We start from the raw sequence: 15,949 nt of genomic DNA, 5'->3' as shown, positions 1-15,949 counted from the left end.
TGCCATGTATCTGTTGCTCTGGATACCTGTGGAAGCGGCTGCTTTGACCACTAGGGTGTCAGTCAGCTCTGGTCATCCCCGGTTCACAGTAAAACAGAGAATGGCGCGATCATTTAGCCGCCACCCAGTGGTGGTGTAAGAGTGTGTGGTCTCTTAATTGTTAGCTTGATTGGGTTGAGAAATGCACAGGTTTGTAAAACATGGCCCAGGGTGTGTCAGAAAGGATGAGAGGAGAGGGCAGCACCAGGCTGGGGGCTTGAATAGAGTAAAAGTGGGGCAAGGGAGTCATCTAGCCTGGGCTCCTTTGTCTTTTCTTTTCCCTCTCTCCCCTTCCCCTCCCCCACCATGTGTAAGCTGCCCTGCTCTACCATACTCTTCCAAAGTCAACTAAATCCTTTGAACCATTGTTTCTTGGACATTTTCCACAACCCCAAGTCTAACGGAAGAGAATGAGTTGTGCACACTGCATGCAAACCTTTCTCACGGCATCCAAGAGTCGCCATGCCTTTCTGATGTCCTAGCACGGGAGGCTGTGATGAGACTCATTAGCACCGACTGAAAAACACCCTGTCCTGGTGTGCTGTCTCGTCTTTGCTGTCTCGTCATCTTTGCCTTCATTTTAAAAACTCTAGTCTGGGTATCATAAAGGGGAAATCACATGTGGCGAGGAGGCAGGTGTCCCTGGTTGTCAGACTCAGTCACACAGGCTGCTGTTCAGAAAAGAACTCCTCAGCGGACTGAATTAGCATAGTTCCTTCCATTCTTGCTACTTCTCTAAGCAGATACCTGACATAGAGGTACCACTCACCTATGGGAAACTTTTAAAAATAAATTAACAAATTACTTCTGCTTTATGAATTATGTTTGGATCAGATTATTAAGGTTATCACTGAACACATATAAAAGAGGCAGGGAGTATGGCTCAATGGTAAAGCCTTGACCAGCATGTAGAGGCCAGGGATTCAGTCCTCAGCAACACACATACACACACACATACACACACACACATCAAATATAGTCATGCCCTTACTCCCACTGCTCAGGAAAAGAGGCAGGCCTATCTCTGTGAATTCAGTGCCAGCCTGGCCTACAGAGCTAGTTCCAGGCCAGCAGGGCTTGGGATGTGACCCACCTAGCATGTGTGATAGGCTGACTTTAATCCCCAGGTCCTCTGTAGGGGAGGGATGTCAAAGAAGGTAGAGGCAGGTAAATCTGAGTTCAAGGCCAGCTTTGTCTGGATACCAACTTGCAAGCTAATCGGGGCTAAATAGTAAGACCTTGTCTTAAGGCGAAAGTCAAGTGAATAGAGGATGTCTCTAAAAGACCGTGATGCCACTCAGCCTCAGAGAGTCTCAGAGCAGCAGCCTTGAGCGGCGAGACCCTTCCTGCTCGGACATAACGGAAATTCACCCTCCCCATATTTGGACACACACACATAGCCGAGACTTCGCAGATGGCAGGGAAAGGAGTCCTGGGAGATTTCCAGCTACAGCTACTAGCAATGGCGTGAGAAACAGTCTGGTGTGAGAAGGTTGGGCTTCTAATTTTGACTTCCAAGTCTTAGGAAGAACAACAAGATGAGATAAAAGTCTGAGTTTTCATGTGTAAAGATAGTTTCCCCCAGAAGTAGTGAATAGCTAGAAATGAACAAGTCACTGCTGGAAGCCCCCCTGACCATTTGTCTCTCATTTCAGATGACAGTCATGTCCCTCTCCAGGGACCTCAAGGACGACTTCCACAGTGACACGGTGCTCTCCATCTTAAATGAGCAGCGCATTCGGGGCATTTTATGCGATGTCACCATCATTGTGGAAGACACCAAGTTTAAAGCCCACAGCAATGTCTTGGCTGCCTCAAGTCTTTATTTCAAAAATATATTTTGGAGCCATACGATCTGTATTTCCAGTCACGTCCTGGAGCTGGATGATCTGAAAGCTGAAGTGTTTACAGAAATACTTAATTATATCTACAGCTCCACCGTTGTGGTCAAGAGGCAGGAAACGGTCACCGATCTTGCAGCTGCGGGAAAAAAGCTGGGAATATCATTCTTGGAAGACCTTAGTGACCGCAACTTCTCAAATTCCCCAGGTCCCTATGTAGTCTGCATTACTGAAAAGGGTGTGGTTAAAGAAGAAAAAAATGAAAAAAGGCACGAAGAACCAGCCATTACTAATGGGCCAAGGATCACAAATGCATTTTCCATCATTGAAACGGAAAATAGTAATAACATGTTTTCTCCACTGGACTTGAGGGCAAGCTTCAAAAAAGTGTCTGATTCCATGAGAACAGCCAGCCTCTGCCAGGAGAGGACCAATGTCTGCCACGAGGCAGAGCCTGTCCGCACGCTTGCTGAACACTCATACGCCGTTTCTTCCATCACTGAGGCTTACAGGAGTCAGCCTGTACGGGAACATGACAGCAGTTTATCTGGTAAAACAGGAAAAGAAAATGGCGAGGCTCTTGCCACAAAAGCAAAGTCATGCCGAAAGCCAAAGACCCAAACCCAGGATTCTGACTCAACCACAGAAAATATATCACTGCTTCCAGTAACCAACCCAGAGGTTAATCAAGAAAGAAGCCCACAGCCAGCTCCAATTCTGTCACACTCAAAATCTCCCAGCAATGAGGGAGATGTCCATTTTCCCAGAGAAGAGGAAAGCCGACCCTCTGATATTCCTGGTCCAGCAGTGGCAGAGGTCCCGCCCCTTGTTTATAATTGCAGCTGTTGCTCCAAATCCTTCGACAGCAGCACACTGCTCAGCGCCCACATGCAGCTGCACAGGCCGACCCAGGAGCCTTTGGTGTGCAAGTACTGCAACAAGCAGTTCACCACCCTCAACAGACTGGACCGGCACGAGCAGATCTGCATGAGGTCTAGCCACGTGCCCATCCCAGGGGAAAGCCAACCGTTTTTAGAAAACTACCCCACTATTGGACAAAATGGAAGTTCATTCACAAGTCCAGAATCTTTAGTACCAGAAAATAGGATTGGTGAGCTTGCCAGTGCTGGGGGTGCCTTGCCAGATGAGGAGCACATGGTGAAACTTGTGAACGGGCAGATGCTCTACAGTTGCATCGTGTGCAAGCGTAGTTATGTGACTTTGTCCAGCCTCCGAAGGCATGCGAACGTTCACTCATGGAGAAGAACATATCCTTGCCACTACTGCAACAAGGTCTTTGCCCTGGCCGAGTACAGGACACGGCATGAGATCTGGCATACTGGAGAGAGACGGTACCAATGCATATTTTGTCTTGAAACGTTTATGACCTACTACATACTAAAAAACCATCAGAAGTCTTTTCATGCCATAGATCACAGACTCTCCATCAATAAAAAAACTGCCAATGGAGGCTTGAAGCCTGCTGTCTATCCATATAAACTTTACAGGCTCCTGCCTATGAGATGCAAGAGGGCACCGTATAAGAGCTTCCGGAAATCTTCCTATGAACGTTCTCGAGAAAACAGTCAAAGGAGCGAGTCTGCACCGGATACATTTGTTGTTCCAAATTCACAAAGCTCTGAAATGCCCACACTGAACTTCCAAGATGGCAGGAACACATTGACCGGCAGCCCTGCTATACCAGGGGAAACGCCTTCACATCAGGGTGCACCCACTTCTGCCAAAGTAAATGCAGAAGGCATCAAATGGAAGAAGGAGGCCCTGAAAACTGATCCCGTCGATAGCTTGGATTCAACCGAGGGGTCAGTTTCTTCCACTGGAAACACTGTCAGTGTCAAGCTCCAGGCCGAGTCCACACATGGTTCACCGGTGGGTAAAGGCAGTGACCACGCGGCCTCTGTGATCAGCTACGGTGGCTCGGTGCCCTCTGTCATTGTGCACAGCAGCCAGTTCTCATCCGTGATCAAACACAGCAATACAGTTGCTGCCCTGACCAGCAGCAATGACAAAGTCCCTTCACAACCAGCTGCCAATCCGCCCCTGAAGGAGGATAGCAAACTGGGGGCAGATAAAGCCAGTAAACTTGCAAGCAGACCCAAGAGCATTAAGGAGAAGAAGAAAGCTCTTTTGTGTAACAAGGGAGAAATAACAGAGGAGGCCACGCACGTTAGTGATCATGGAGGGGCTTTGGGCAAAACCACAAATGTCATGGAAGAAACCAGTAAAATTGAGACTTACATTGCAAAGCCTGCTCTGCCTGGCACCTCCACAAACAGCAACGTTGCACCCCTTTGCCAAATAACAGTGAAAATTGGGAATGAAGCCATCGTGAAAAGGCATATCCTTGGGTCGAAGCTGTTTTGCAAAAGAGGGAGAAAGCCCAAATATCAAAAGCAGGAGGAGACGTTGCCTCAGGAGAGTGACCCAGAAACACATGGGGACAGCCCCCTTGGGCTTTGCCAGGCTGACTGCGTAGAGATGAGTGAAGCCTTTGATGACGTAAGTGACCAGGATTCCACTGACAAGCCGTGGCGCCCATACTACAACTACAAGCCCAAGAAGAAATCCAAACAGTTGAGGAAAATGAGAAAGGTCAAGTGGAGGAAGGAGCGTGGGAGCAGAAGCCCCAGCGGTAGGCGCAGGTACCCAGCTGAACTGGATCGTGCAGAGGTGAAGCCACCAGATAAGGCTTTTGAAGAAGAAGAAAATAAAGAGATGCCCAAGCTCCAGTGTGAGCTCTGCGATGCCGACAAAGCAGCAGGGGTGGACGCCGAAGGCAAGCCCCACCAACACCTCGCGCTGAAGCCTTACATCTGCGAGCTTTGTGCAAAGCAGTTCCAGAGCCCCTCCACGCTCAAAATGCACATGCGCTGCCATACTGGAGAGAAGCCGTACCAATGCAAGACCTGTGGGCGGTGCTTCTCAGTCCAAGGGAACTTGCAGAAACACGAGCGCATCCACCTGGGGGTGAAGGAGTTCGTCTGTCAATATTGTAACAAGGCATTCACGTTGAACGAGACTCTCAAAATCCACGAGAGAATCCACACCGGGGAAAAGCGTTACCACTGTCAGTTCTGCTTCCAGGGATTTTTATATCTTTCCACAAAGCGGAATCATGAGCGGCGGCATGTTCGCGAGCACGATGGGAAAGGCTTTGCTTGCTTCCAGTGCCCCAAAATATGCAAGACAGCTGCCGCCCTCAGAATGCACCAAAAGAAACATTTATTCAAGACCTTAACTAAGCAGGAGAATACAGGTGACATGTGCCATGAAAACTCGGATCTCTTGGAGAGTCAGCATTGCACTGATTTGGAAGACAGTGACCAAAAGGATGACATGCAAACCTTTGCTGAAAACGTTAGTGACAAGAACAGTTAGAAAAGTCTTCAAAAAATTGTGAGATTTTTTTTCTTTCAGTTTTTTGTTTTTGTTTTTTGTTTTTTTTTAGTTTTGTTCACTTACCACTCACAAAGGCATGGGGAAGCTAATTCTCATTTGTATAAACTCTTCAAAAAAAAAAAAAGGATCCTAGCACCTCCTTTGGGTTTTATCATTCATTTCTCACGGAGTGCATAGAACAAGATAGCTGCATTCTCTAAGGACCCACGTATTTTGTGAAGGCTAATAAAGTTCTTAGCTGTGGTATTTTGAACGGTGAAAGAAAGCCGCTGAATTTTAGCCTAATTTCAAACATTCTCGTGAGTGCTAATGAGGCCTGCTGGACTGTCGTTAGTCACTGGAGAAAATGAGGGTCAGGATCATGAAAATCATGTCTCTGAGATGTGTTCAATGCTAAATGAGGTGTGACAGTATTTATCCCCCTCCAATTTCTGCACTATTAATCTTTGTTTAAAGTAATGGGTATTTACAGAATACTTCACAATATAACTGAAAATCTGTAATGGGTAGCCTACAGTAGGACACTTATACAGCATCTAGAACTACTTTTCTGCAACATAAACCTTGTAAAATACATATATGAGTCACTATAACATTTAACTCTCTGTGTCCCTTGTAGAGAATTATAACGAGCAATAGACCTGCAAATACCAAGGACTGGTGTCAAAATCATAGAGCGTTTGGAATCTGACTTACGAGCATGTGTGTGCTTCTCGATGGAATGCTGTGCTGTTGTTAGAACCACTCAAGTCACACAAAACATAAGTCATGCCTTACCTATGGGGAAAGCCTTCCCAGAACCTACCTGAGATTACCTATGCCGTATAACCCTTTGCAGTGGCCTCACCTCAGAGAATGAAGAATGGTCAAATTCTTCTGAACTCTCTGCAGTCTTCCAGCCATCCCAAGGCCATGGATGTTGGGGGCTATTCCGCACAGACTTAAGGGGTCAAATAATCCTGATGTCTCCCATTCTACTGAAGGAGTATGCAAAAGGTTGAGCACAAGACATACCTCAGTGGTAATGACGTTTCAGGCATTTGGAAACAGCAGAAAGCCCAATTCCTGAATTGTACACCTTGGAGATAATGCAGCCCACAGGGCTAAAAGGACAGAAGCCCCCACTCCCACTGATGACATGAGGACAAAGGGGAAGTGACCTTCCTTGCCTCAAACAGCAGCATTGTTTTTCCGGGATGGGGAGATAGGATGTGGAGGGACAGGGTTCTGCCCCTTACTATCATGACTCAGAAGCATCCACAAAGCTAGAAGCTCTGTCTTTATGTTTGCAGACATCTAGCTCCCTCGTTAAAGCCTCACCTTTCTAAATCGTTTTTTCATATTGATGCAAACTGTCAACATTGCCCTCAGAAGTCTGTTTGCCCTTCAGGATGGTCTTTCATGTGAACTAGGATCCTGGAAAGCTGGAGCTCACTGTTCTTCCTGCTAAAACTGCCAGAATAGGAGGGAAGAAGGACTCATTCCTAACCTCCCTTCAGTCACCAGTATCAGCAAAATTCAGAAGAGTTCAAGAGTGGCCAGCAGCCATTCCTGTTCACTGGATTTGATAGATGGAAACCCGAGGCTGAGAGGTTGTCATTACGGAGAAGTAGCTCAGAGGACTCCAGTTGGTTGCACCTAGTGTTTTGTCTCCATGAAGAAGACTTAGTGTGGTTTGGGGTAGGCAAGAAAATATTCAAACACCCAGGAAAAAGGACATGATTCAAGGTGACCTTGTTATACTGTAGTTGTTAAGCAACTCCAATATTGTATCTGCATTTACCATTTGTTCATCTATGTTCATCTACATGCAGTATTATGTACTAGAAGAAAACGGGGAAATGCAAGCAAATTCGACTTTACTTTTCTGTTGTATATATGTACACCCACACGGTTCGCTTGTGTTTTGCTAAAGAGGTAGTCACAAAGGGCTTATGAAAATCACTTTTGAGTTAATAATTAGATGACAAGCAATCCTGTGATCCACTAATTTGTTTTATCTGTTATGATTATAAAGCAATCAGTTATGTATTTAAGTTGTTTTGATTTAACTACAAATATAAGATTATATGTACTGATGTCTCCCGGCCCTTATCTGTGGATATTTTTTAAATGGACTTGTATGCTGATAATTCTAGACCAAAGTAAACATGGCAGAATATTTATACATAAAAATAATTTTGCAAATATTTTCTATAATTGTATTGTTCATTTAAAATGTTGATAGTTTGTGTTAGTTTCAGGGAGGGGTGTATATTTTGATAAAATACTTGACTTTGTAATTCTGTATATTCTATACAATTTATAGCAGAGCCATTTTAAGACAACTGGTTACATTTTTTTCCTGATTGTGAAAATGTTATGAGTGGTGTTTAATTATGCATCAAGTCCATAACGACCAAGTAGAATTACAGTGTAAACAGTGAGCATACTGTATTCTGTACAAGATATATTGTAATTTGCTGTTTTCGCATCTGTATTTTGGTTAGAAGATATTATTAAATGCAGATGTTAAGGATTGGAAAGGTTTAATTTTATTTTTAGAAATAATGAATATAAATTTGTTTTGCTTGATTAAAATAGCTTATTCCTACATTAAGTCTCTTTTTAAAATGTCTTAGTGTTAATTCTTGTGCAGCTATTTCATCTTGGTGAGTCAGGGCTTTGTTACACACGATACTCATTCAATATATTGTTTCCTTGCTTACATCTCCTGGTACCTACATGCTTCAGATTTATAAACTGTGATATTAAACTCCTTTAATCCCAGCACTCAGGAGGCAGAGGCAGGCAGATCTCTCTGAGTTTGGAGCCACTGGTCTATATAATGAGCTACTAAGAGAAACCAACAAAAAAACTGAGTAGCAGACATTGATCTCTCGTAGATTACTGTCGGGATAAGCCTGATGTGATGTGGTACCTCAGAGTGAAATACTCACTTGAAAGTATTCTAGTCTCACAGAGAACAAATTACATTTACTGAGTCCTAGGCACTTGGCCATGTCTTTGGATCTAGGCATTCATTATCCACCCCCAGGTCTGAAGGGAGCCCCAGCCCCTGTTTTGTAGTGAACTTGGAGTGGTGGTCCTGCAGCTAGACAGGGTACAGTGTGCCCGATCCCAAAACCCATGTGTTTGAACTTTCTCCGCGTTTTTAATAAAAATGCTTATAGGAAGCTGGAGAGGGGACAAGACAAAGTCAGACAGCTTTGGAACGTTCTAGAGGCTTCTGTGGAGTGGGCCGAAGGAAGCTGTCTAACTCAGTGCCGTATGTCCTTAGTTGCTCTTATGGTCTCGGGATATTACCTCCATAAAACCTGCTTCTACAGCGTCTGCCTTGCCTGTTTTTTTATTTTTTAAGATAATGGAGTGAAGTTATTTCATGCCGCTATCAGCCAGCAATCTTTCTTAGGAAGAAATGTTCCATTGTCACAGGCTGTATTCCTAACCTTAGCTGGTCATCCTGTGGCAATACAGTCAGTCACAAGGGAAATTCAGAAAAGGGCTCTGAGGCTCAGAGAATGTAGTGCATCAACACAAGCAAAGAAATCCAGACTTTTTAAACACAACCACATTATCTAGCAGAACTTTTTAAATAGTGAACAAGCTTATAGCCAGGCATGGTGGTGCACACCTTTTATCCTAGCAACGAGGCAGAGGCAGATGGATCTCTGTGAGTTAGAGACCAGCCCGGTCTACATAGTGAGTTCCAGGGCAGCCGGGGCTATTCAGAGAGACCCTGTCTCAACAAGAGATGATAGCAATTAAGGAAGTACTCACATGAAAAGCATCTAAAACAAATCAAATTTAAAAGGTGAGGCTTTGGTACATAATTTTTAAAATCCATGTGTCAGTCACCACCTTGTTGATGCGGCTTCACTCCACTGCCCACCTCTCTCTTTGCAGAGACAAGGACACTTCCAGTTTGGGTTTTGTCCGAGTCTGAGAACTTCTTATTCCCCCCCCCCACCACCACCACCAAAACCCAGCCATCCTTTGGTTTTTCCTTCCAGATAGTTTTTTTTCCTCCCAAGTTTGCACCCTTTGGCCCTGATTCTTCAAGAAATATGATCACTGAGCAGGTTGGTTGGCACGCAGTAATCTCTCTGATTACAATGAGTGGAAAACCTAGTCATATTAGAGATGCTATATTTAGCGATGGCAAAGGCATCAATTATATAGTAAATGGTTTTGTGGGCCAAGGAGATGGTTCCACTGGAAAAGCACCTGCAACCAAGTCTAACAACTGGTTAGACTTGAAGGACTCACATAGTGGAAGGAGATTCCCACAAGTTGCCCTCTGACCTCCATACATGGGCTTTGGCAGAACACACACACACACACACACACACATAAAAATATTTTTAATGTTTCTAAAAAAAATCAGTGTTAGTCTTCTGATAAAAGTTATGCCTTCTGAGTGATTATAGGTGTAGGTATTTTTTGCCTAACATAAAAAACTTCTGTAGGTGGAGATTTAAAAAGCTGGATCAATGCTAATTTATATAGAATTCTTTTTTCGCTGTTGTTTGGTTTTGATTTGGGTTTTTAAAAACAGGGTCTGACTGTGTAGACCAGGCTTGCCTCAAGTCCAAGATCCTCCTCTTTCCACTCCCCATATGCTGTGATTACAGGTAGGCCTTAATGTTGTGGGATATTTGTTCACTGTGTAAAGGTATATTGCTGTGACTGGTGTAATAAAGAGCTGAATGGCCATTAGCTAGGCAGGAAATATAGACAAGACTTCCAGGCAGAGAGAGAGGATGGAGGAGGAGGAATGTAGGTGCAGGAGGGAGACATACAGAATAAAAAAAAAGGTTAAAAAAATCTACATGATAAAACATAGATTAATAGAAACAGGTTAAGTTGTAAGAGCTAATGGGACAGGCATAAGCTAAGGCTAAGCTTTCATAATTAATAAGTCTCCATGTCATTTGTGAGCTGGTGGCCCAAAGAAAAATCCATCTGTACCCTATCATACTTAATTCTGAGTATTGTGCATTTTATTTAGACTTGGGTCATAGAGATGTGTGGCAACATACTACTTAAGTCTCACGAAGGAGGAGGATGAAGCAACAGAAAATTCGGAAATTGAGTCTGAGCTCCCAAGGGCTCAAAACCAGAGCAGAAAGAAGTTCTGAGGAGACCCTGGCCTCAGGGTCAGGCCCATGTTGGTATGACTGGAACAAAAGGAGCCATAGATGGATGTAAACTGTTCCAAAAGACTGAGCTTGGGTAAGCCTGCTGGACAGGCAGGCAAAGGGCACAGCAGGTCTTTGTGGAGTGCTAAGGCACAGCATTGAACTTCTTTCTCCTCTGACACATGGGGCTGTGGTGGAGCTGGGGAGGGCCCAGTGGAAGGGGACATGGTCAGAGAGGTACCTAAAGTCCAAGGGCCTTTGGAGAGCTTGCACAGAAAGGGGAAGGATTTGCTGCTTTCAAGAGGACATTCTTCCTGCAGTGCAGTGAGCACACCACAGAGAGGACACTCTTCCTGCAGTGCAGTGAACACACCACAGAGAGGACACTCTTCCTGCAGTGCAGTGAGCACACCACCAGTGAGGACACACTTCCTGCAGTGTAGTGAGCACACCACAGAGAGGACACTCTTCCTGCAGTGCAGTGAGCACACCACAGAGAGGACACTCTTCCTGCAGTGCAGTGAGCACACCACAGAGAGGACACTCTTCCTGCAGTGCAGTGAGCACACCACAGAGAGGACACTCTTCCTGCAGTGTAGTGAGCACACCACCAGTGAGGACACACTTCCTGCAGTGCAGTGAACACACCACCAGTGAGGACACTCTTCCTGCAGTGTAGTGAGCACACCACAGAGAGGACACTCTTCCTGCAGTGTAGTGAGCACACCACAGAGAGGACACTCTTCCTGCAGTGCAGTGAGCACACCACAGAGAGGACACTCTTCCTGCAGTGCAGTGAGCACACCACAGAGAGGACACTCTTCCTGCAGTGTAGTGAGCACACCACCAGTGAGGGCAAGGCTGGAGGTAGGAGAGCAGGTAAGAGATTGAGAATGGCTGGGTGGGAGGTGTCAGGGACTTGAACAAGCCTGAGAATGGAACATAGAAGGACGTTGGAAATCATAAGGGTGAGCCGGGAAGTGGTGGCGCATGCCTTTGCAGAGGCAGACGCATCTCTGAGTTCAAGACCAGCCTGGTCTACAAGACCTAGTCCCAGGACAGACTCCAAAGCTTCAGAGAAACCCTGTCTCAAAAAAACAACAACAAAAATGAATAATAAGAGCATGTCACATTCTAGACATATATTTTTAGATCTTTTGATGTGAAAATTTTCAAATACACAGCTCCCAAGTACCCATAATTCTATGCCAACAATTTGTCACCAATCATATAGTTTAGCTGTACCCTCCCCAACTCTTCCTCTCTATTGTATTATTTTGAAGCAGGGTCTGGACAGCAGACCATTTCACATGTACTAATATCACTACGATCATTCTAAAAAGTAAATAGTGGGCTGGAGAGATGGCTCAGCAGTTAAGAGCACTGGCTGCTCTTTCAGAGGACCTGGGTTCAAGTTCCAGCACCTGCAAGGTAGCTTACAACCATCTGTAGTTACAGTTCCAAGGGATCTGACATCTTCTGGTCTTCTCAGGCACCAGGAATGTGTATAGTGTTGCCATACATAGAACACTCATTTACATAAAATAAGAAATAAATCTATTTTTTTAATTAATAATTACCAGTTCCAGAGATAGCTATCAATAAAGTGTTTGCCATTCAAACCTGATGACTTGAGTTTGGATTCTGAGCACACTTGTAAAAAGCTACACACATGCACCTTTTTCCTGTTCTAGGGAAACAGAGACAAATAGATCCCCAAGACTCAGTGACCAACCAGCCTAGCCAAATCAGTGAGCTCCAGGTTCAGTGAGACCCTGACTCAGAAAGTAAGGTGGAGCACCATGGAGACACCTTACATTAACCTCTGTCTTCAGCATGGAAGTATATACTCATGCATACACACACATGCATGCACACACGCACACACACAGACATGCAGGACATGCACTTGCATGCATCCACATGTATATGTGCACATACACAAATATCACACCCCCAAATGCTACTTCATATTAAATTTTATAAGCTACAATTTTTTATTATCGTGGGCTAGCTAGATCACTATGACCTTCATGGCTTTGGTCATAACCTGACTGGGAATGAAGAAATGACAGACAGACATACAGAAAGACTGGAGCTCAGCCAGTGATGCTCCAGCAGAAGCCTGGACACTCAAATGAGTTTATTAAGCACAACACAAGCAAGGAGTGAGGGAGCTAATCATTGGGGTTCTCTCTAGAGGAGCAGTCTGACCTGGTTCCGCTGGTTCAGGGAGAACGTGGCTGTGGTAGATACTTTCTGCACCAGACCAGGGGAAGACCTTGCCTCTCCTTAGAGCCTGACCAGGGAAGGTCTTGCCTTTCCCACGGGTCTGAGGCACTAGGGTCCTTGACACGGCAGTGCTCATGTGAACAATTCATTCACCTAATACTTCATCTGCTCCCCCACAGAGATGGCTAATGGTTAACAGCATATACTGCTCTTGAGAAGAACCCAAGTTTGATTCCCAGAACCGACATCAGGCGGTTCACAACCACCTGTAACACCAGCCCATGGCCTCTGCAGCATCTCCATTCATGTACGCATACCTTCTCTTGTCCCTGCCTGTGTATGCACATAACAAAAAATAAAAAAATCTTTAAAAATCTATCATAATTGTCACGCTTTTTATGATTTAAATCAGAATTCAATGAGATCTATGATTAAATTTCCTGATCTGTAGGTTCCCCTTTTTACTTCCTTTTTAAATGTAGTCTATTAGGCTGTTCCCAATGTAGGTATTAGCAAGAAAACTTCCTCAGTGGGGCCCTGTTCTTCCATTAGAAAGCACACAATGTGGAAGACATTGGGTATATTTTGAAGATAGATTTCATAGTTTTTGTTGGTGTTTAGGTAGCAGGAGGTAAGGAAAATGAATCAAGGATGACTGTTGCGGCCTGAGCAATTGGAAGGATGGAGGTGCCTACAGACAACGAGACACACGGTCAAAGATTCAGAAGGTGAGACTAGTAACGAGTGTGTATTCAAGAGCCGTGTTTCAGTCATCAAAGCAGAGCTGCATTAGGCACCGAGAATCCAGGAAGAGAAGCAGAAAACGGGTCTCACTCTCCAGTGGGAAACACAAAAAAATGAATAAATGACCACTTTTAAGCGCTATGAAGAAGAGGCTCATGGCTCTAGGAGACCATCTAATGGGACAACATGTCCAAAAGAGACCTTGAAGAAGTAGCATTTAAGTTGAGATCTTAAGGATAGTGTAAGAGCTGACGTGGGATGTCCTTCTGTATGTGTTGCTTTTATTGATTAATAAATAAAGCTGCTTCAGCCTATAGCAGGGCAAATATAGCCAGGCTAGAAGAGATATAGAGATAGAGTAAATGGAGTCAAAGAGGCGCCATGTAGCTGCTGAAGGAGACAGATGCCCAAAACCTTTACCAGTAAGTCACTGCCTCATGGTGAGACACAGATGAATAGAAATGGGTTAATTAAAGATGTAAGAGCTAGATAGAAATATGCCTGAGCCATTGGCCAAGGAGTGCTGCAATTAATAGTTTCTGTGTGATTATTTGGGTCTGGGCAACCAGGAATGCAAGAGCAGTCTCTATCTACAAACAGCTAACAAGGAGAGGACTTGAGGAATGGGTGTGCTGAGGTCTGCCTCTGGAGAGATCACGGTGCCCGGGGGTGGGATGGGGGAGCAGTTGTGAACAAAAAGCAGGAGCAATGGGCTTGAGATCAAACGGAAGGACAAAGGGCTGTCGTATCATGCTGAGATTTGAGTCTTGTATGAAGAGCAGCACAAAGGCACTGAGATTGGAGGTGGGGCTCAGTGCTTGCCTGGCACATGGGAGCCCCTGAGTTCAGTCCAAAGGAAAAAAAGGAAAGGAGGGAGGGAGATGCGGATGGGGGGAAGGAGGAAAGAGTGAGCCGGTGAGTGATTTTGAGCAGGTTAAGACAAGGAAAGTTATTTTGTATGTGTATGTATGTGTTCGTGTGGGTACATGCCTGCGAAGGTCGGAGGTGAACCTCAGGTGGTATTCCTCAGATTCCATTTGCCTTGGTGTTTTGAGACAGGGCCTGGAGTTTAACAAGGAGAGTAGGCTGGCTGTCAGGGATCCCTAGGGATCTGCTTGGCTCTGCCTCATCAGTGTTGAGGTTACAAGCAAGCACCACTACACCACCCCCATTTTAAAAAGATACATTTTCAACGACAATTAGAATAGGATCACTTTCCCCTTTTCCTTTCCTCCCTCTAGGTCCTTCTGGGAGCCCTCCCTCCCACCCCTCCCGTGGCCCCTCTCTTAAACTGATAGGCTCTTTTTTTGATTATTCTTATTCCATATGTGTGTGCGTGTGTGTGTGTGTGTGTAAACAAAAGACCAAAACAATGGCAATAGCAATAAACATGCTAACATGGAAGAGGGATTTTTCATGGGATCCCACTCTGTCAACAAAACATAGGCAACCAATGACTGCTGGGAGAACTGACCTCTTCTCAGAGAGGAGCCACCTTACTGGTTATCCGGTTTCGTTTTGCTTTTTTGTAAATGTGAGTTCTGGAAATCAAACTCAGGTCCTCGTGCTTGCACAGCAAGTACTTAGTGAGACAACTTCCCAGGCCCAAGGGAAGGCATTTCAGCCACTGTCTTATGATAAAAGAGTCCCTGTGGTTAGGTCTCCTGGTCCACGCCTTTGATCCCAGTACTCAGAAGGCAGGAGCTGGTGACTCTGTGAGTTCACGCCTAGCCTGGTCTACAGACTGAGACGGCCTTAGGAAGGGGCTGTGCTGGAGCTGACAGTGGTCCAGATTATAGTCAGCAGTGACGAAGGGAAGAAAAGGGAAGCGTTGAGAGATACTTAGGGAGTAAGATCAGCAGGACTTGCTCTTGGTTTGGATTTGAGACATGAGGGCTAGGGAGGGGTCAGGGATCATCTTTTGGTTTTAGGATGATTGCACCTGGCAATGACAGGCACCCCCATGAAGCTTATATGAGAAAGAAGCCAGAGTTCCAGAGAACGCCAGTATCTGAGAGATGGTCAAATAAATGCTCCATTCAAACCGGTCACCTATGGAGAAGACCAAAGCTTAGAAGAAAGGCAGAATCTGTGGACAAACCGGTCTCTGCAGAGATCAAGTTCCTTCAGTAGATTCTGCTGCATAATACCATAGCCTGAAAGCCGGGGCAATCGATCACACTCACACACATGCTGGTCCCTCTAATGGAGGGACCAGGAAATGGCATGTCGGCTAGAAACCAGTTATTGACTTCGCGTGAGCTGCCAGGCATTGCCAGAGCCAAGCTGACTCATCTCTGGAACGGCTGCTTGCTTTCCCACATCTAACAACCTGAGGCTACGTACAGAATAGAACATATTAATTAAGACCCTTAGGCCGGATTTATAACTTTTAAGTATTCAAACACATGATATACAGGACTCCATCTGTATACTTGTTCCTGTAAAGTTGGGGTTGGGGAGGGGTTAGCCATCACTGCACCCACAAACAACAACCCTTTCGTCACTCTGTGTCTGTGTACAAGTTCTGGG

General features: G+C 45.1%; 1 protein-coding gene across 4 annotated transcripts in view; it reads left to right on the top strand.

Moving 5' to 3' along the window:
* Positions 1–8,100, top strand: part of Zbtb38 (zinc finger and BTB domain containing 38) — a 78,788-nt gene extending 70,688 nt beyond the window's left edge. For all 4 annotated transcript variants that reach the window (XM_057767252.1, XM_057767254.1, XM_057767253.1 and 1 more), the window contains one exon: positions 1,695–8,100. In XM_057767252.1, coding sequence (XP_057623235.1) covers positions 1,695–5,279 — 3,585 coding nt within the window. In that variant the 3' untranslated portion in view covers positions 5,280–8,100. The remainder of the gene's footprint in view (positions 1–1,694) is intronic.
* The last annotated feature ends 7,849 nt before the right edge of the window (positions 8,101–15,949 follow it).

Source organism: Chionomys nivalis, chromosome 4 (assembly GCF_950005125.1).
Source record: "Chionomys nivalis chromosome 4, mChiNiv1.1, whole genome shotgun sequence".
NCBI classification, from domain to species: domain Eukaryota; kingdom Metazoa; phylum Chordata; class Mammalia; order Rodentia; family Cricetidae; genus Chionomys; species Chionomys nivalis.
The sequence above is the reverse complement of the archived record's forward strand: the minus strand, read 5'-3'. Positions and strand labels throughout refer to the sequence as shown.